At 43.4% G+C, this 20,932-nt stretch overlaps 1 protein-coding gene across 2 annotated transcripts in view; it reads right to left on the bottom strand.

The window, feature by feature from the left end:
- LOC115202803 (MAM domain-containing glycosylphosphatidylinositol anchor protein 1) overlaps window positions 1–20,932 on the bottom strand; it is a 443,101-nt gene that overhangs the window by 159,215 nt on the left and 262,954 nt on the right. For both annotated transcript variants that reach the window (XM_029766841.1, XM_029766842.1), the window contains exon 7: window positions 2,662–2,931. In XM_029766841.1, the coding sequence (XP_029622701.1) occupies window positions 2,662–2,931 (270 nt within the window). The remainder of the gene's footprint in view (window positions 1–2,661; window positions 2,932–20,932) is intronic.

Raw genomic sequence — 20,932 nt, 5'->3', positions numbered from 1 at the left:
CCATCTGACTACCTACTCTTCATGGCCTACGGAGCAGCGACCAACTTACGTATCAAAGAGTACCTGTCACGCCCTGACCTTAGAGATCCTTTTATGTCTCTATTTTGGTTGGTCAGGGCGTGATTTGGGGTGGGCATTCTATGTCCTTTTTTCTATGTTTGGTAATTCTTTGTTTCGGTATGGCTCTCAATCAGGGACAGCTGTATATCGTTGTTGCTGATTGGGAGCCATACTTAGGCATCCTGTTTTCCTTTGGGTTTTGTGAGTGGTTATTTTCTGTTTAGTCATTTGTTACCTGACAGAACTGTTTGGCTGTTGTCTTTTGTTTATTTGTAAAGTGTTCTCTTTTTTCAATTAAATTACAAAGATGAGCACTAACCACACTACGCCTTGGTCTACTCCATTCAACAGCCGTTACAGTATCTCTCATCTCTCAGTAGTACAAGTTGTAGTTTCACACTAAAGCAATGGTGTAAAATAGAGCCCTTTGTATCACAATACTCGATACTGAAATTATACATATTATCTGAAGTCAGAATAACCACTAGGTTTTTTAAACATTGAACAATATGTTGATAACTGGTAGAACAACTAAAATAACAAATATAATATATTCTATTCTGCAGTATATTACATTTACTTAAAAAATAAAACACTATTTTTAATTACAGAAGAACATCTTAACCCTTCCTTATGCAAAACCATATCTGACACATCCGATCATACAAAATAATTGTACAATTACATCTTAACTATTTTAAAATGTGGGGTTAATTTGCTCATCTATGGCCAAAATATTGGGTCAAATGACGTTCATTATACCTAGGATTCATTATTCATTACAGCTTAATCATTTAATGTATTAACTGAATAGTTTAGTTCCAAAACTTAAAGAACACTTTCAAGCTCCTTTCTTGAAGCTTCTATTTTGCAATGGTCTACACACCATAGAAATACAATTGGTTTGTAGACAGCATACTACGATTCCCATTTCAACACCCAGGGTGCAATCCTCTGCCCAGGGCTGCTAGGTGGCTAGTGGCTACTGCTAGCAAGTACAGTCCTGACAAATGCGAAGTAGTCTAAATATATTACTTTTGGTTTGTAATCACACTATAATTATAATGCTCACTCGCAAAATGTATTATAATTTAGTTGCTAGTAGAATAAGGTACAATGCAAATGTCATGGGTGAATTACTTTTTTATGTTGTTTTGGAACTAAACCCCCCCTTGCATAATGTAACACCTTTTTCTTACTTGTATTCCCATAGTTCACTTCATTAGAAGAAGCCATGCTGTCGGCATTTTCTCTATCCTCTCGCTTGCTTCTCAAAAGTGGCTTGCGCTGTGTCAGCTGCATGCACAAGTAGCCTGGCTTGCTTACCACTGCCCCACTGAAGATTTAGAATGACTATACACACTCGATCCTATCAATCCATATATGACGTGAGACACATTTGACAGAAGTAACAAAAATTCTAGTACCTAACCTTTTTTTCGTGTTCTAGTATCCAAAAAGTACTGACGTTTCAGTATACTGTGTGGTGAATTACGGCACAGCATTAGATGAGTAGCTTATTTTTCATTTACCAAGATGGCAAGTTCATCTTGCCTCAGCGAGGTCACTGGGCAGTGAGTAACATGAGAAATAAGCCTACTCTTGGTTTTCTGTGAAGCTGTCTCAGTATGGCGTGCCTTAACAAATTTCATATTACAGTGAGCTCCAAAAGTATTGGGACACTGACACATGTTGTGTTGTTTTTGCTCTGTAGTCCAGCACTTTGGATTTGAAAATATATAATGACTATGAGGGTAAAGTGCAGAATGTCAGCTTTAATTTGAGGGTAATTTCATAAACTGTTTTGAAATTCCATCACTTTTTGTAGCGGACCAAAAGTATTGGGACAAATTCACTTCTATGTGTATTAAAGTAGTGCAAAGTGAAGTATTTGGTCCTATATTCATAGCATGCAATGACTACATCAACCATTTGACTCTTTTCGTTTGTGAGTTATTTTACCATGGTGATGGATGAGAAAAGGGATTTTACATGAATATTACCTAATTTTTATACCCAAGTGAAACAGGAAGCAATGGAAGGCCACAATAAAGTTCCTTAAAATTAGATTAACTTTTGTTTTTAAGTAGAATGTTAATGCAGATTTAATTTAGTTTGATTTTATTTATAAGGATCTTTTGGGGTGGAAATCATTTTGACACCTATCTTTTAGAGAAAACAAATACAAATATTATTTATAAAAATGTTTGCATGAAATATATCAATGGTGCCAGTAATTTTGAATGTGACTATCAATGACTGTACCAAAGGTGGTGTATAACTCAGACGAACAACTTTACTATAATTTTTTTTCAAGGTTCCTGTCTGTGTAAGTAGGCGTTCCCTTTCTCGCATGAGCTCACGGTTCCTCCATAATATCTGGCATGCTCACGTGAGAGCACAGCTGGCTCTAGTCTACTTATTGTCCCCTCCCCACTCCCCACCCGCCCTGAGCAGAAACATTTGCCTGTGAGATGTCTCTCTATGCGGCAATAAGTAGACCAGAGTGGCCCCGCCCAGATCAGAAAAAATTGGAAAGCCAGATGTCTCCCTTTCTCTTCCGTCTCTGACTGTATATCAAATAGACACACACACACTCACTTCGGACGAGGAGGTTGACGTTCCTCTTGGCCGGGTTCCCGACGTTGTTGACCGCTGTGCAGTTGTAGAAGCCTGAGTCGGCGGGTGTGACCGAGCGCAGTGTCAGAGTCCCATTCCTTACCAACGAGTTTCTCGGCAATGGGTTGGGGTAGCGCGACCAGCTGACAGTGGGCTTAGGGAATCCGGCGGTCACCTCACACGACAGGGTCACGTCTTTCCCGGGGTCCACCACCAAGGTCTCGTTGACAGACAGCCGTAGAGCAGGGGGAGCTGAGGGGAGAGGAGGGTGAGAAGAGTGGAAAAGGTGTGAGTTTGTCATTTTTTATGCGTCCGGTGAGTTGTCTACATTGTTGTTAGGATGTTGGCTAGTTGACCGACAGCCAGAGAGCAGGGGAACTCAGGAGAAGAGGAGAAGGTGTTAGTGTGTACATTGCCAGTAGCTAGTTCTTGTTCTGTTTTGACTTCTCACACATGCGAGTGGACACACTGATGCTGATGACACACAGATTCACGTACACACGCGCACACACATACACACACAGATCTGCCTTCCAGGCAAGTTCTACTCTAAACCCAGAGCTGTGTAGACATTAGATGTAGCCTATATATTTAGCTCTGTGTCTATCTTTAACCACATTCATTAACTACTCCATTAAAACTACCTCTCCAGGAGTACCCAAACAACTAGACACGCTTTTAGATGGCTTCGGGCTAAATCAATATTTTTGATTTAGGGTAAGAGTGTAGCAGTGCGCTCACTTCATAATTTGACTGTGTGGAAAACTAAATAGCAACCTGTCGATGTGCCCTTGAGCAAGGCACTTAACCCTAATTGCTCCTGTACTGTAAGTTGCTCTGGATAAGAGTGTACACTAAATGACTAAAATGTAAATGTGTGGTATCTGAAAGGGCTTCGAAGATACAGTTGACTCGTTGGATCTATCTGTATTGATTTGGAAAGCAAGCTCTATTAAATGACACCTCTAGCTCTTATTTATATTGATCTAGATACAGACGGAAAGAATGTGCGCATCTCATTTAGTCACTTTAACAGGCATTCAGTTAGAATAGATTTATGTCCTCTTGGTCTCTTTATAGTTATACTCTCCTTAGAGCATTAGTTGGGAATACTTTAAATTAAGTTTCTCCTAAACCTTTGTAGTAAAACTAGTAACATAATTGTATTAACATTTGTAGTACTTTAGTAGCAGCAACCTCTTAAGGATCGTACCTTTTTTTTCAATTTTTGCCTAAAATGACATACCCAAATCTAACTGCCTGTAGCTAAGGACCTGAAGCAAGGATATGCATATATAACACATTAGATCTGGTAAAATATAATACATTTATTTTCAATATATATTTTTTACATCATCTTTGAAATGGGGGGGTCCCGAAAAGGCTAATTGCAAATGAATTGCATGTTACGACAAGTTTCACGGCAGGCATTGTGACAGCCATGCCAAGTGACAAGCCACCAAAACTAGCACAAAGTCAAGTTTTTCTTGTTTCATAGCTGTCCTTTAAAAAAAGAGTACAATGACCTGAAATACAGCATGGTGAGAACATCGAAGAGGGCAAAAAACTCCAGAACAGCAGACAGCGATCGATAGCAGCTCAACACATTGGAAATACAGAGGGCAAAGCTGGGAAGAGTGGAACAAAATACTGTAGAGCAGACAAAGGAGGAAAAAAGGGTCACACCTAGGAGAAAAAAGGGTAAGTCCAAAGGGACATTAATCATCAAAGTTGTCGTTTTGACATGAACACACACAGACCTAGCCATCGGACTGAAGGTGGAAAGAATGGCTGTGGACGGCTTTTCAGTCAAGCCATGGAGTCACACATCCCTAGTGGGCAGAATTTGTTTGCTGTGGAGTATAGTAGTGCATACAGAAAGTTTCGTTAATGCTTTATGTAAAGATGGTATGAACAAAATGTAGGACATATGTGTTATGAAGGTTGTTATGAATGATACTGCAATACGGTCCTGACTGGTTTCATGAAGGTGTTATGAATGCCCTATGCATACCCCCTTGAAGTAAAGTATTACAGAAATATTTTGTGTACGGAGGGGGAACATTGTGTATGTTCACATTTGCCAAGCATCCAGGAATAACAAAAGTCAAAAGGTTAACCAATTTTTTTTTGAATTAAATGATAATGGACTTATAAAACTTTTAAAATTCACAAAAAAATATAAAAGGTTGTTAGGTATTAGACACCAGCCAAACTTTGGGACAGAGCAATAGATTTTATTTTATCAAGTTTTTAAATGAGTAACTTTATGTGTCCACTTTTTGGATATAAGACAATTCTTCTATGCACATGCATGTTTAATCTGCAGACTCCAGTCAAAAGTAGTGCACTATTGTCACGTTCGTCGAAAGGAGCGGACCAAGGCGCAGTGTGCGTAGAGTTCCACATACTTTATTAAAAAGTGAAACTTAACAAAAACAACAAAGAATAAACGAACATCCAGTACAGTGCACACTTAGGCACTAACTGAAAACAATATCCCACAACACAGGTGGGAACAATGGGCAACTTAAATATGATCCCCAATTAGAGACAATGATAATCAGCTGCCTCTAATTGGGAACCATACAAATACCAACATAGAAATAGAAACGCTAGAAACCCCCCTAGTCACGCTCTGACCTATACACCATAGAGAACCCAGAGGGCTCTCTATGGTTAGGGCGTGACAACTATATAGGGAATAGGGTGCTATTTGGTACACCAACAGTCTTACTGTGTTGTAACTTTAATGAGTTACAGAGTTAATAGTTTACAATTAATGCATTGAGCTGTATCTAAATATATTTTATTTTACAATTATTTACATATGTAAGAGTAATTGTATTAGAATTCATGTGATGGAGATTGAGAGTACATATTTCTGTTGTATTGGCTAGTATTGGATTACGCTATTGAATGCAAGTACCAGAATGCCTTATGACAGGAAGTAAAAAAACGTGAACAAGCCCAGTGACAAGTTATATTCCTGGCTTTGTGAGCAACTTTCTTTTATTGTTTTGTAGAATCTGAAGTGGTAAAACGTAACGTGAACAAGTATTATTACTAAAAATAAGCTTTCATCTTACAACTGACGTCCCGAGTCATCACTTTGAAGATTCTATATTTTTGGTGCCGAAACACGGGAGTATGAGCTGTGACGAAGATCAGAGGGATGAAGTGGCTGAAATGGCTGAGGAGGAATGTCGGCATGGAGCAGAAAGAATGCAACAAAAGCGGAGTACCATCCGAGGTGCCACAACACAGACTTTTGAATCAGATTGACGTGGAAATAACCCAGTCAAGTCCGTATACCGATGACTTGAGTACATTGTTGGAATTGCTGTTAGCTAAGGAGGACAGCTTGTTTGAGAAAATGAGAAGAAAAGGAGTCATAAAAAAACAGGACCTCAATCACAGTGATGCTAACTCAAACAGATCACAGAGACAATCAGTAAGGCTAACAAAGAGGCACTCACTCTTCACACGTTTGGCTCCTCTGCTCCAGCAACATCCCAACGCAACACAGTGAAAGTCATGGAGAATGTTTGGGACAAACAGCAGAGAATTGAAATAGAGGCAATTGAATCCTCACAAGTGTGCACAACTGTGATGAAGGTTCCTAGTGAGCAGATTCAACATGAGCTCTATAGAAAGGGACTGCAGCTCGCAAACTTTCCAGGAGATGACAATGATCTTGAACTCTCTGTCCTGAAAGGAGCAGACTGCTACCGGAAGATAGTATCAGGCCGAGTGGAGCGACTGACAGAGACACTTGTTGCTTTAGAGAGCACCTTTGGATGGTTGTTGCAGGAACCAGTGTCCATATCAAGTGTCGCTGAGGCAACATGCATTTTCATCCGACTTGATGAAGACACACTAGTCTCCAAACAACTGCATGCATTCTGGGAGCTTGAGTCTCTGGGTATCACAAGTGAGAAAACACAAAACGAAGAGGAAAATGAGGCTCTACAGAGGTTCAAGAGAACAACCACTTTCAAAGATGGACGATACCACGTGGAGTTGCCATGGAAACGAGAAATGCCAGAACTCCAAGACAACTAGAATCGCTAAGAAACGGTTTGAAGGTCTGAAGAAAAGACTGAAGAAGGATGTGACGTTGTACAGCAGATACAATGAAGTAATAGAAGACTACTTAGAACAGGATATGGCAGAGGACGTGCCCAAGGACAATGCATCAAGCACAGACAACGTGAAATACTACTTACCTCACCATGCAGTACTCCGAGAAGACAATGTGACAACAACACTGAGAGTGGTGTTTTATGCCTCGTCCTATGAAGATGGCTGTCCATCACTCAATGACTGTCTACTCACAGAACCAAACCCGAATCCAGATCTGTTCAGCGTTCAGACTACATGAGATCACATTCATGGCAGACATCAAGAAGACTTTCCTAGAGATATCCCTAGCAGAGAGAGACAGAGACGCTGTGAGATTCCTGTGGTTCACAGGCCCAACAAGGGGAGAAAATAAAGAGGAACTGTGCATGCCGAGGATGAACAGAGTGGTATTTGGAGCTTCCCCAAGTCCATTCTTGCTTGCAGCTACAATCAGGAAGCACCTGAAACAATAAAAAAACAGAACAACCAGAAGTTGTAGAGACATTGAGTCACTTTATGTAGATGACTTCATTGCAAGTTCACGCGATGTTGAAGAGGCTGACCTTGTGACAACTGCAAAGCGAATGCTGTCGACTGCAGGCATGGACCTGTGGATGACCAACTCTCCTGAACTGAAACCAAATGGGAGGAGAGTATGACAACTGACCACCCGTTGGGGCTAGAAATACAAGGGGTAGTGCTGAAAGTTTTAGGTTTAGTGTGGAGACTGGGAACAGATGACTTTGTGTTACTGACCATTCTAAAGCAAAAGAAAAACACAAAGTGAAGTGTTCTGCAGTTGTCTACACACATCTTCAACCCTCTTGGCTTCCTGACCCCATTCACCATCAAGATCAAGTACATGTTCCAGGAAATGTGGGAGTCAGAGGAGACTGATGACAACAAGGTTCCAGAAGCGGTGAATACAGAACAAAAGCCCAGTTGCCAGGTCACTGTACCGCTCACAGCAAACAGCACAGACATCACTGAATCCGTGTTGGAGCTTGAAAGGTACAGGAAACTGAAAAGAGTGTTCAGAGTGACCGCCTGGATAGAGAGATTCATAGCCAATGCTGGGAAATACTCTTCAGGTCAGTGAAAACATGCCTGAGAAAGGTTCTTGGGAGAGCTTCACTCAACTTTGATGAGATTTGTGCACAGTCCTGACAGAGGTTGAAGCTATCCTAAATTCTAGGCCTCTGACCTTCGTGCACAATGAAGTGGATGAACCACAACCCCTGACACCAGCACACTTCCTGGTGGGTAAAAGTCTAACCTCTTTTCCGCCCAAGCCATTTCCGGCTGACACTCAGCACCCAACGCTCAACAAGGAGGAAATGACATGCAGATGGAAGTACAGGCAGAGACTTGTGAACAGCTTCTGGAACAGCTGGCGAAGAGTCTACTTACTGGATCTATAGTCAGCACACCGCTGTGACACACCACAGCCCACCCCACTGAAAGTGGGTGATGTTGTACTCATCAGATAAGATAACACACCCAGACAAACCTGGAAACTAGGAAAGATTGAGGAACTGTTTCCAGGCTGAGATGGCCTAGTTAGGTCATGTTCAGTTTGTACTGGCTCATGGACTTGTTGAGAAGGCCTATTCAGTTGATATACTGCTTAGAGATTTAGATGAACACAGCTGATCAACTTGCTTCCTGACTCTCAGCGCACATCGTTACATATTCTATATACTGAGATGAAAGTACACATTTTACTTAATAGAGTAGAGCTGCTTGGTCAGATTCAAACTACAAACTAAGTCCAAACCCCCATTTACTGGACTAACAAACACATATTACCTGGATAGTCATAATTTTTCATTTAGAATCACTGGCATGTTCAGGGTGCAATGTTATAGAACATTCAGATAGAAACGCATTGTCTAGAACAGATATGACTTACAATTTCACACCATGTCAGCTCTTTTCATGACATTTCGCTCTGCGACATTATCTTGTTATGCATAATTATTCATTTAGAACCACTGGTCTATTCAGAAGGGTGCAACATTACAGAACATTCAGATATAAACGCATTGTACAAATACTGTATGACAATAATGCCGAATTGGGCAGCATGACAGTTTTATTCATTACATTTCTTTTCTGCAACACTCAGAATATTTCCTCACCGAATATATCCCCCGCTTCACTAATACTCGTCATGAATCTACCCAATGGAGTGCTGGGTCAAAGGTCAATATTGAGAGCTGACTCCCACTCTAATCCAATGACAGGTGAGAGAGTGAGATGGAGGATAAGCGTCCATCCGCACAGTAATAACCTCGCTCCCCACTCCAATCCAATATGCTTACCCCTTTCTATGGGAAGCGGTGGGGAACACAGTGGGGGGCTAAAGCTTTTCTCTTAACCCCTGAATTCTCAGAGTGAAGGGATAATCCCATATCGAGACCCCGCAAAAAATAGGAACCTATTTATTAGAGAGACCTCATATCCCTTAGTCTATAATCTTCCCCTCTTCACCAGATTTCCATCGCAGTAATGAAAAGAGCATGTGGGGAGGCTGGCAGCTGGGGAGGAAAACACACGAGACAGACACGGACACACAGATGCGCATACACACACGTGCACATACAGACACATCGGAACTGACACACACACAGACATATGTGCACAGACAGACACATCACAACATGTGCACAGACCCAACATCTTGCTATACCTCTTCAACTAACTCCTTGTTAATTCTCTTAGGAGGAGCAACAGATTTTCATAGTTATTCATGCATGTATGTCAAGGTTTGAGTTAAATTGTTTCACATATTAATATTATACATTTATAGCCATGTATTTCCAAGTTATACACCAAATCATGACATTCTTTATTACGTAACTACAAAGAATATTGGAAACTGAAGCCATATTGGTCCTCAATAAAATCTCTTTGATCCCAGAAGAAAACCTTCTCTTGCTTGAAGAAAAAATAAAAACACTTTGAAACATCCATTTAATAGAATGGTGCAAGGGGCAAAGAAAAACAAATTTATCTTGCTTTTCCCTGATCTTATGAGCTCTTGAACATCAGTCTCTGGCTGTGTCCCAAATGGCACTCTATTCCATATCTAGTGCACTTCTTTTGACCAGAGCCACATGGTCACTGTTCAAAAGTAGTGCACTAGATAGGGAATTGGGTGCCATTGGGATGCAACAACTATGTGCCAGGTCCACTAGAGCGAAGGTCCAATAGAATTATTTAATGAACACAATACTTCACGAGTGTTATTAAAAGTGTCCTGGTGCCACCTTTCTTAAGACTGATATCCCTCATTGGGGACGTCCCCCAATCCGTCAAAACTACACTTACTACAGACTCTAGAGTCGCAAGTTCGGTCTCAGCAATGTGCCACCTCTCACACTGCAGGTCTTAATGCTCAAACCAGTTTTGTTTTTCAAATCCGTTTTCGACTACTGACTGTCCAAACAGCAAATTACAAGTGACCAAATGGGATTTGTGTAAATTTAGACTGTAGAAATTTGCTAACATGGCTACGCTAGTCTCTATGGGGATTCCACTGGGTTCAATTCTCGGGACAACTCTTTTCTCTGTATATATCAATGATGTCCCTCTTGCTGCAGGTGATTCCCTGATCCACCTCTACGCAGACGGCACCATTCTGTATACATCTGGCCCTTCTTTGGTCACTGAGTTAACTAACCTCCAAACGAGCTTCAATGCTATACAACACTCATTCTGTGGCCTCCAACTGCTCTTAAACGCTAGTAAAACCAAATGTATGCTTTTCAGCCGTTCGTTGCCGCACCCGCCCGCCTGACTAGCATCACCAACCTGGACGGTTCTGACCTAGAATATGTGGACAACTATAAATACCTAGGTGTCTGGCTAGACTGTAAACTCTCCTTCCAGACTCATATTAAACATCACCAATCCAAAATGAAATCTAGAATCGGTTTTCTATTTTGCAACCAAGCATCCTTCACTCACGCCGCCAAACTTACCCTCGTAAAACTGACCATCCTACCGATCCTCGACTTCAGCGATGTCATCTACAAAATAGCTTCCAATACTCTACTCCGCAAACTGGATGCAGTCTATCACAGTGCCATCCGTTTTGTTACCAAAGCCCCTTATACCACCCACCACTGTGACCTGTATGCTCTAGTCGGCTGGCCCTCGCTACATATTCGTTGCCAGACCCACTGGCTCCAGGTCATCTATAAGCCTATGCTAGGTAAAGCTCCGCCTTATCTCAGCTCACTGGTCATGATTACAACACCCACCCGTGGCACGTGCTCCAGCAGGTATATCTCACTGGTCATCCCCAAAGTCAACACGTCCTTTGGCCGCCTTTCCTTCCAGTTCTCTGCTGCCAGTGACTGGAACGAATTGCAAAAATCGCTGAAGCTGGAGACTTATATTTCCCTCACTAACTTTAAACATCAGCTATCTGAGCAGCTACCCGATCGCTGCAGCTGTACATAGTCCATCTGTAAATACCCCCCAATCTACCTACCTCATCCCCATATTGTTTTATTTACTTTTCTGCTCTTTTGCACACCAGTATCTCTACTTGCACATCATCATCTGCTCATTTATCACGCCAGTGTTAATCTGCTAAATTCTACTTCGCTTTTATGGCCTATTTATTGCCTACCTCCTCACGCCATTTGCACATACTGTATATAAACTTCCTTTTTTTCTATTTTGTTGTTGACTGTACGCTTGTTTATTCCATGGGTAACTGTGTTGTTGTTTGTTTCACACTGCTTTGCTTCATCTTGGCCAGGTCGCAGTTGTAAATGAGAACTTGTTCTCAACTAGCTTACCTGGTTAAATAAAGGTGAAAAAAAATACTTAAGTATATTTACAACCAAATACTTTTAGACTTTTACTCAAGTAGTATTTTACTGGGTGGCTTACTTTTACTTTCTATTAAGGTATCTATACTTTTACTCAAGTATGACAATTGGATACTTTTTCCACCACTGAACATAAGAACTCTTAACTATGAAGTCACCTTATAGAGTACATCTTGACAGGGTGAAAGCCTTTTGTAATCACACCGAAAATAGCTGAATACAGCAACAGCTCAAAAGTGATTAACGCACACACAGACACGACATCAACCTCAATAATGCAATGTATCATAAGCAGTGACTCAATGCTGGCTGGCTCAATTAGCAAAGACTTCAATAAATTGTGCCGCTTGTGCGGTGAACATTCATGTTTTTTTTCCTTTTGTCTTGATAGCGTTACACCTCTTTTTCAATGCCACCTGAAGAGAATTGGTATTACAAATGGCACCCTATTCCCTATATAGTGCACTACCTTCGAAAAGGGCCCATAGGGGGAATTTGGGTGCCATTTTGGATGCAGGCTTTGTCTCACTGTTTGGCTTTGAGCTGGCGGATGTCATACAGTGTATGTAGCCTATGCATGTACAGACTGCCTTCAACATGGCCAGCGGTCAATACGAGTTTCTGGTCATGCCATTTGGCCTTACCAACATCCGTGCTGTGTTCCAGACTCTGGTTAATGTTGTTCTTCGACATGTTGAACCGGTTCGTCTTTGTCTACCTCGATGACATCCTCATCTTCTCCTGCTCCACCCAAGAACACTTGCTACACGTCCGACAGGTTTTCCAATGCCTCATGGAGAACCAGCTTTTCGTAAAAGCAGAGAAGTGCAAATTCCATCGCTCCACCATGCCCTTTCTGGGTTACATCATCGCTGCAGGGAGTGTACAGATGGATCCCGGGAAGGTGATAGCGGTGGTGGATTGCCCCCAGCCTACGTCCAGTGTAGAGATGCAACCTTTCCTGGGATTCACCAACTTTTATCATCACTTTGTCCAGGGCTACAGCACCCTGGCTTCTCCCCTGTCTGCACTCACCTCTTCCAAGGTTCTGTTCACGTGGTCCCTAGCTGCTGACCGGGCATTCCGGGATCTCAAACACTGTTTCACCGCAGCTCCGATCTTGGTTCATCCTGATCCGTCCCGCCAGTTCGTGGAGGAGGCCGATGCTTCGGATGTCAGAGTGGGGGCTGTCCTGTTCCAGCGATCTGCCCTGGACCTCAAGTTACATCCATGTGCCTTCTCCCACTGCCTCACCGCTACAGAGAGGAACAATGATGTGGGGAATCGTGAGCTTCTCGTGGTGAAGATGGTGTTGGAGGAGTGGAGGCACTAGCTCCATTCCTGTGAACCGACCACAAGACCCTGGAATATCTATGCACCGTCAAGCGCCTCAAATCTAGGCAAGCTAGGTGGGCCCTGCTGTTCCCCCAGTTCAACTTCTCAATCTCATACCGGCCGGGATCCAAGAATGTCAAGCCGGATAAGCTGTCACGCCGCTATAGCCCCATGGCTACATGAACCTGAGACCATCCTTCCCACCTCGTGCCTGGTGATGGCACTTAGCTGGGGAATAGGGAAGCAGGTTCGTGAGGCGCATCGTTCCCAGCCGAACCCCAGTGGGGGCCATGATAACCGGATGTTTGTTCCTCACGCAGTCCGCACCTTGCTCCTAGAGTGGGCCCACTCCAGGCTTGCCTGCCACCTAGGCTCCCTTCGGACCCTGGCCTTTGTGCGACAACGCTATTGGTGGCCTACCATGGTTCCTGGCGTCTCCTCGTTCGTCGCCGCATGCACGATCTGTGCACAGAATAAGACTCCTCGGCAAGCTCCGGCTGGTCTCCTTCAACCTCTGCCTGTCCCTCACCATCCCTGGTCTCACATATCCCTGGACTTTGTTACGGGTCTGTCTGATGGCAACACTGCCAGCCTGACCGTAGTGGATCGGTTTTCCAATGCTGCCCACTTCATTCCTCTCCCTAAGCTACCCGCCAACCCCACAACCTGGAGCCAGCAACTAGTGTGGGTCGAATACACCCGCAAAACCCTTCCTTGCTCTGCCACAGGTCTATCGCCCTTTGAATGTTCCCTGGGATATCAGCCCCCGCTCTTGCCTGAGCAAGAGAAAGAGGTTGGCATACCTTCGGCCCAGATGTTGGTCCGCCACTGTCGTCATACCTGGAAGAGAGCCCGTCGGCCCTTCTCAACACCACCTCCAGTTATCGGAAACAAGCGGATCGCCACCGGACCCCGACTCCCCGGTATCATCTCAGGCAGAAGCTATGGCTGTCCACCCGGGATCTGCCCCTCCGGGTGGAATCCCACAAACTCTCCCCCCGGTTTATCTCATTTCCAAGGTCATTAGCCCCTCTGCTGTTCGTCTTCTGTTGCCCCGTGCCCTCCGTAAACATCCCAATGTCTAGAATGAAATCCGTCTCACAGCCCTTTGGCTCCTGTTTCCAGGAAACCTACCAACGTTTTTCCCCTTACTCCTGTCTGTTCCTGTTTTCTAGTTTTTCCCAGTTTTGACCTTTCTGCCTGCCCTGACCCTGCCTGCACTTTACCACACCACACTGGATTATTGACCCCTGCCTGCTCTGACCCTGAGACTGCCTGCCATCCTGGACCTTTTGCACACGATCTGGATTACTGACCTCTGAAATCCCTTGACCTGTCGTTTGCCTGCCCCTCTACTAGTAATACACTTTGTTTCTTTGACACTGTCTGCGTCTGGGTTTTAACTGAAACGTGATAAATAAAGCGTAGAGGAGGTGTGGTAAAGCACCAATATACCACGGCTAAGGGCTGAAACGCGGATACAGCTCTTAGCCGTGGTATATTGGCAATATACCATAAAACCCTGAGGTGCCATATTGCTATTATAAACTGGTTACAAACATAATTAGAAGAGTAAAAATAAATGTTTTGTCATACCCGTGGTACACGGTCTGATATGCTGCGGCTTTCAGCCAATCAGCATTCAGGGCTCAAACCACCCAGTTTATAATAGGAAATACACTGTGTCTCCCTCTGCCTTGTGATTTACAATCTTCTCACCATCTCTTTTATGTGTGTGTGAAGACCCTTCATTCACTTAGACTGTGTACCACATGGCACCATTTATTCACTACTTTTGACCAGCCCAGTTATTAAATCTGGCCAGGATCTTTCAGAGTCATAGAGCAGAAAGCAATGAGGAAGAGATGTTTAGTTTTTAAAAGTGTCACATTGTTCTGTTGAGAATATCGCTATACTGTATATCAAATACTGTATCTTGTATGCCAATGATCAAAAGAAACAATAACAACTTTTTATTTACCTGACACAGAGGACAAACTCACACCCACACCATTATACCACTATCTCTGGGTCCTGAGAACTCTATCTACTGTGTCAATCTTATAGTGTCTCTGTCGTGAGTATTCTCCGTCCACTCATATCGTCATGGCAACTGGGACTGGGAACGTTGTGACACCATCTATCGTCTAGGGAACCAGTCGGTAATTAGGGGCCCAGTCAATTATTAATCGGGGTAGCGACGAAGGGTGGAGGGGAGATTAGCACGGTTAAATGACGCATTTAGATGGCTTCTTAACTAGCCGTTTATTAGCCTAGTTCTAACACAGTACCATAAAGCCTGAAAGGAATAGGCAGTCATTGGTGGACCGAGAGTCTGAAGGGAGGAGAGTCAACTGAATGTTGTTGAGGTGTCTTAAGAGCAGATCTATGTCTTAATTTAAAAAGGCGGGTGTTGAAATACTCACTTATAACATATACGCTGTTAGAAAAAAGGTTCTCTCTAGAACCTAAAATGGTTCTTTGGCTGTCCCCTTGGGATAACCCTTTGAAGAACCCTTTTTGGTTACAGGTACAGATGTTGTATCTTAATTTGATTACTCTTTTGTAGCTAAGAATTTTCCTGCAGAGCAGGACACACAAACTTTTAGTGTATTAGAGGTTTAAAAAGGCTTTTAAATTTTAAAATTTCCACTTTAAAATTTGATTTGCCCTAATGAAAAATGTATCAACCCTATTAATTAATCCGCATAATATTTCACATTTCCTGTTGCTGCAGAATAATTTTTCTGCTATAGCAAACTGGCTCAAATTAAGATCCTACATCTGTAGAACCCTTTCCACAGAGGGTTTGTAATTGGTAACAGCTGAAGAATCCTTTTGGAACCTTTTTCTGTGTACACACACACACAATGGACATGTGTGACATGCACACAGTACGACATCCTGCTGTGCATTGTTTTGTTCTACAGGCGTGTGTGTCACTGTATAAGAAGAGAAAAAAACGAATCCTAAGCACACACAATCACAAACCTATTAAGACGCCTATGGCATTCATAGTTTTCAGCCGAAGGCAGGTTCAGGCAGATTCAAGGACGCCCTTATTGGGTCCTTCCAGTTGGGGCAGGAAGAACCATGCCCCAGAATCCAGAGTTTATCTTTATGCCTGTTGTTTTATGGGGGGGAAAGAGGATTTGGCATTGTCACTTAACGGAACAAGTCAGCCCTAATCCCACGCGAGGATTATGATACAAAAATCTATCAATCCTCTTGTCCTCCGTTTCTGAATCACCAGCGCTTTCCTGACCTACATGGAAAAATCTAATCTAACAGCAATTGATGACACAAGCATTGTGAACCCGGGGAACCCGCCGTGCGTCGGGAGACAACAAAGCCCTGGTCTTAGCTCTGCCGCTAATGCAGAGTACAGGTACACCAAACAGCAGCGGCACACACGCACACGCACACATACACATACACACACACATACACACACACACACACACACACACACACAGAGGAGGCATATAGGCACCTTGTGACTTTGGGCATGATTTAAACAGGCTAGCCTCAAATGCTTGTCCAGATTATAGCGCGAGCACATGTGATTCGCTGGCAGGAGACCATTTTATCACACACATTGGGTGCAGTGGTCTTCGTAGGCACCTGCGCAAGGTGGTACCAAAAATGTTGGAAGAGGCAATTAGCATTGCTACAGAGCTTGATAAGATAAGGCAGCTAGAATCACTGGAAAGCAAATACACTGCACATTACAAAATGAACATGTGTGGGACATGTTACTCTGTTACTCAGGTTACTCTGGCTCCAGTTGGAGACATTGTCAGAGTTCCAAAAGAGATGTTTGAGTCATTGTTTGAGAGCGTTGTACAGTTGCGGACCGAGGTGCAGTATCTTGCAGTAAGGCAGCCACATCAGAGGGAGACATACCAAAGCATAAGAGTGTTCCCAGGGTGTTCTGCAGAAGCTAAGGCAGACGCCGTGGGAGGATACAGACCGGACCAGGGGAGAGGGAGGTCTAGGTTCCCCAGGAGAGACAGAGGACAACCTATGTTGACCAATAGCAGGGCCTGCTGGCACTGTGGTTGTACATTGCACATGAAAAGAAAAACTGTTCTTACATGGAAAAGGATAGGACATTATCAGCTTCAACTACATGCACAGCTGTCCAGCCCACAACATGGATTACTTCAAGTGTGTAGTGGGGTTCACCTGGAGTGCAAAATTGCTGCCTTCAAGTGTGAAGTCATGGTGGACTTGGGAGCCCCGTTTTCCATGGTAGGAAGAAATGCTACAGCACGGTTAAAGTAGCAAATGGGCAGTTTCTCTCAGTCCTGGGGTGCTGGTCCACAGTCATGAACATTGACGGTTTGAAACTGACCAGGGATTAGGTAGTCGCTAGCAACGCCGACCAGTGTGGACTGATAGGGACAGACTTCCTGGTAAAATATGGGGCTGGGGGAGTGTGTAAAGTGGTGGTGATGAATGACACAACTATGCCCTGTAGAAGTGAAATGTTTATAACTGGTAAAGATGAGGGTACAGTAAACAATGACAAAACAGAGGGTCTTCTTGAGCCCTGTGTTGAAGTCACTGATACAGTAACTTCTTGGTAGCATGTAGCATGTGTAGCTCAGTGAAGGGGAAACTGCCAGTGCTTGTGATGAATGTAACTCCAGAATCACAGTTACTGAGGAAGGGCACTGAACTGGGGGGGTTTCTCTATCTGGGAGAAGGGTAGTGAAGACACTACCGTTGCTAGCCAACAGGATTATAACCAGCCTCCATACTCTCCCACCACATCGAAGTGGGACGGAGAGCTGGACAGATTGCAGCCAGCTAACTAAGGTGCAACTGAAATCTGTAAAGGAAATGGTGGGGATGTACAGTAGGGAGAACAAGTATTTGATACACTGCCGATTTTGCAGGCTTTCTTACTTACAAAGCATGTAGAGGTCTGTAATTTTTATCATAGGTACACTTCAACTGTGAGAGACGGAATCGAAAATAAAAATCCAGAAAATCACATTGCATGATTTTTAAGTAATTCATTTGCATTTTATTGCATGACATAAGTATTTGATCACCTACCAACCAGTAAGAATTCCGGCTCTCACAGACCTGTTAATTTTTCTTTAAGAAGCCCTCCTGTTCTCCACTCATAACCTGTATTAACTGCACCTGTTTGAACTCGTTACCTGTATAAAAGACACCTGTCCACAGACTCAATCAAACAGACTCCAACCTCTCCACAATGGCCAAGACCAGAGAGCTGTGTAAGGACATCAGGGATAAAATTGTAGACCTGCACAAGGCTGGGATGGGCTACAGGACAATAGGCAAGCAGCTTGGTGAGAAGGCAACAACTGTTGGCGCAATTATTAGAAAATGGAAGAAGTTCAAGATGATGGTCAATCACCCTCGATCTGGGGCTCCATGCAAGATTTCACCTCGTGGGGCATCAATGATCATGAGGAAGGTGAGGGATCAGCCCAGAACTACACGGCAGGACCTGGTCAATGACCTGAAGAGAGCTGGGACCACAGTCTCAAAGAAAACCATTAGTAACACACTATGCCATCATGGATTAAAATCCTGCAGCGCACGCAAGGTCCCCCTGCTCAAGCCAGCGCATGTCCAGGCCCGTCTGAAGTTTGCCAATGACCATCTGGATGATCAGAGGAGGAATGGGAGAAGGTCATGTGGTCTGATGAGACAAAAATAGAGCTTTTTGGTCTAAACTCCACTCGCCGTGTTTGGAGGAAGAAGAAGGATGAGTACAACCCCAAGAACACCATCCCAACCGTGAAGCATGGAGGTGGAAACATCATTCTTTGGGGATGCTTTTCTGCAAAGGGGACAGGACGACTGCACCATATTGAGGGGAGGACTAATGGGACCATGTATTTGCGAGATCTTGGCCAACAACCTCCTTCCCTCAGTAAGAGCATTGAAGATGGGTCGTGGCTGAGTCTTCCAGCATGACAACGACCCGAAACACACAGCCAGGGCAACTAAGGAGTGACTCCATAAGAAGCATCTCAAGGTCCTGGAGTGGCCTAGCCAGTCTCCAGACCTGAACCCAATAGACAATCTTTGGAGGGAGCTGAAAGTCCGTATTGCCCAGCGACAGCCCCGAAACCTGAAGGATCTGGAGAAGGTCTGTATGGAGGAGTGGGCCAAAATCCCTGCTGCAGTGTGTGCAAACCTGGTCAAGAACTACAGGAAACGTATGATCTCTGTAATTGCAAACAAAGGTTTCTGTACCAAATATTAAGTTCTGCTTTTCTGATTTATCAAATACTTATGTCATGCAATAAAATGCAAATTAATTACTTAAAAATCATACAATGTGATTTTCTGGATTTTTGTTTTCGATTCCGTCTCTCACAGTTGAAGTGTAGCTATGATAAAAATTACAGACCTCTAAATGCTTTGTAAGTAGAAAAACCTGCAAAATCGGCAGTGTATCAAATACTTGTTCTCCCCACTGTATGTGGGAGTGTTAAGCACTGGTGATTTGACTTGGGCTGCACAAACTAGTCCAGCATAGGATTGACACAGTGGACAGCAGGCTTATCAAACAAGTGATGAGGCGGTTGCCTGTTCATCTGCAAGCAGAGTTTGACAAACATCCAGCAATCCATGAGCAGCACCAGTGGTGTTAGGAAGAAAGAAGGACGGCTCAATCAGGTTCTTTGTGGATTACAGAAGGTTAAACGTGAAGACTGTAAAATATGCTTATCCACTGCTCAGTGGATTTTCACTTTAGACTTAGCCAGTGGATACTGGCAAGTCGAGATGCACCCCGAGGATGGTTGCAAAACTGCTTTTGTGACAAAGTGAGGGCTTTCGAATTCCAGGTCATGGGGTTTGGGTTGACAAATTCTCCAAGCAGCTTCCAGAGTCTCATGGACCTGGTTTTGGCTGATTTACAGTGGACAACATGCTTGGTGTACTTAGACGACATCATAGTATTTGGTCGTACAGTCCAAGAGCATGTGAAGCGTTTAGACAAGGTTTTCAGCAGATTGGAGCAGGTAGGACTTCAGGTGAAGCCATCTAAGCCCCATTTGTTCAGGTCACAGTTGAGATACCTGGGACACAGAATCTCGGCTGAGGGAAGGTACACTTACCCCATCAAAACAGACAGTCAGGTAATGGCCTAGCCCCAAGTCACTGACAGGCAAGAATATTTTTAGGCCTGGAGTAATACTACACGAGGTTCATACCAGATTTTGCAGCTATGGAGGAGCCTTTATACAGATTGACAGATAAGGGGAAAATGTTTGAGTGGAACGCAACGAGTGAAGTGGCCTTTAACCTCTTACATCTACACGTTCCGCTAGCGGAACGTCTGCTCCAATATCCAATGATGGGCGGGGCGCGAAATTCAAACTCCTCTAAATCCGAAAACTTACACTTTTCAAACATATGACTATGTTACAGCTATTTAAAGACAAGACTCTCCTTTATCTAACCAAACTGTCCGATTTCAAAAAGGCTTTACAGCGAAAGCAAAACATTAGATTATGTCAGCAGAGTACCCAGCCAGGAATAATCACACAGCCATTTTTCAAGCTAGCATATCATGTCACATAAACCCAAACCATATCTAAATGCAGCACTAACCTTTGATGATCTTCATCAGATGACACACCTAGGACATTGTGTTATACAATACATGCATGTCTGTTCAATCAAGTTCATATTTATATCAAAAACCAGCTTTTTACATTAGCATGTGACGTTCAGAACTAGCATTCCCACCGAACACTTCCGGTGATTTTACTAAATTACTCACGATAAACGTTCACAAAAAGCATAACAATTATTTTAAGAATTATAGATACAGAACTCCTCTATGCACTCGATATGTCCGATTTTAAAATAGCTTTTCGGATGAAGCACATTTTGCAATAATGTAAGTACATAGCCCGGCGTTACAGGGCTAGCTATTTAGACACCCA

This window comes from Salmo trutta, chromosome 12 (assembly GCF_901001165.1).
Source record: "Salmo trutta chromosome 12, fSalTru1.1, whole genome shotgun sequence".
Taxonomy (NCBI): domain Eukaryota; kingdom Metazoa; phylum Chordata; class Actinopteri; order Salmoniformes; family Salmonidae; genus Salmo; species Salmo trutta.
Note: the sequence above shows the minus strand (reverse complement) of the source record. Positions and strands in the feature narration are given on the sequence as shown.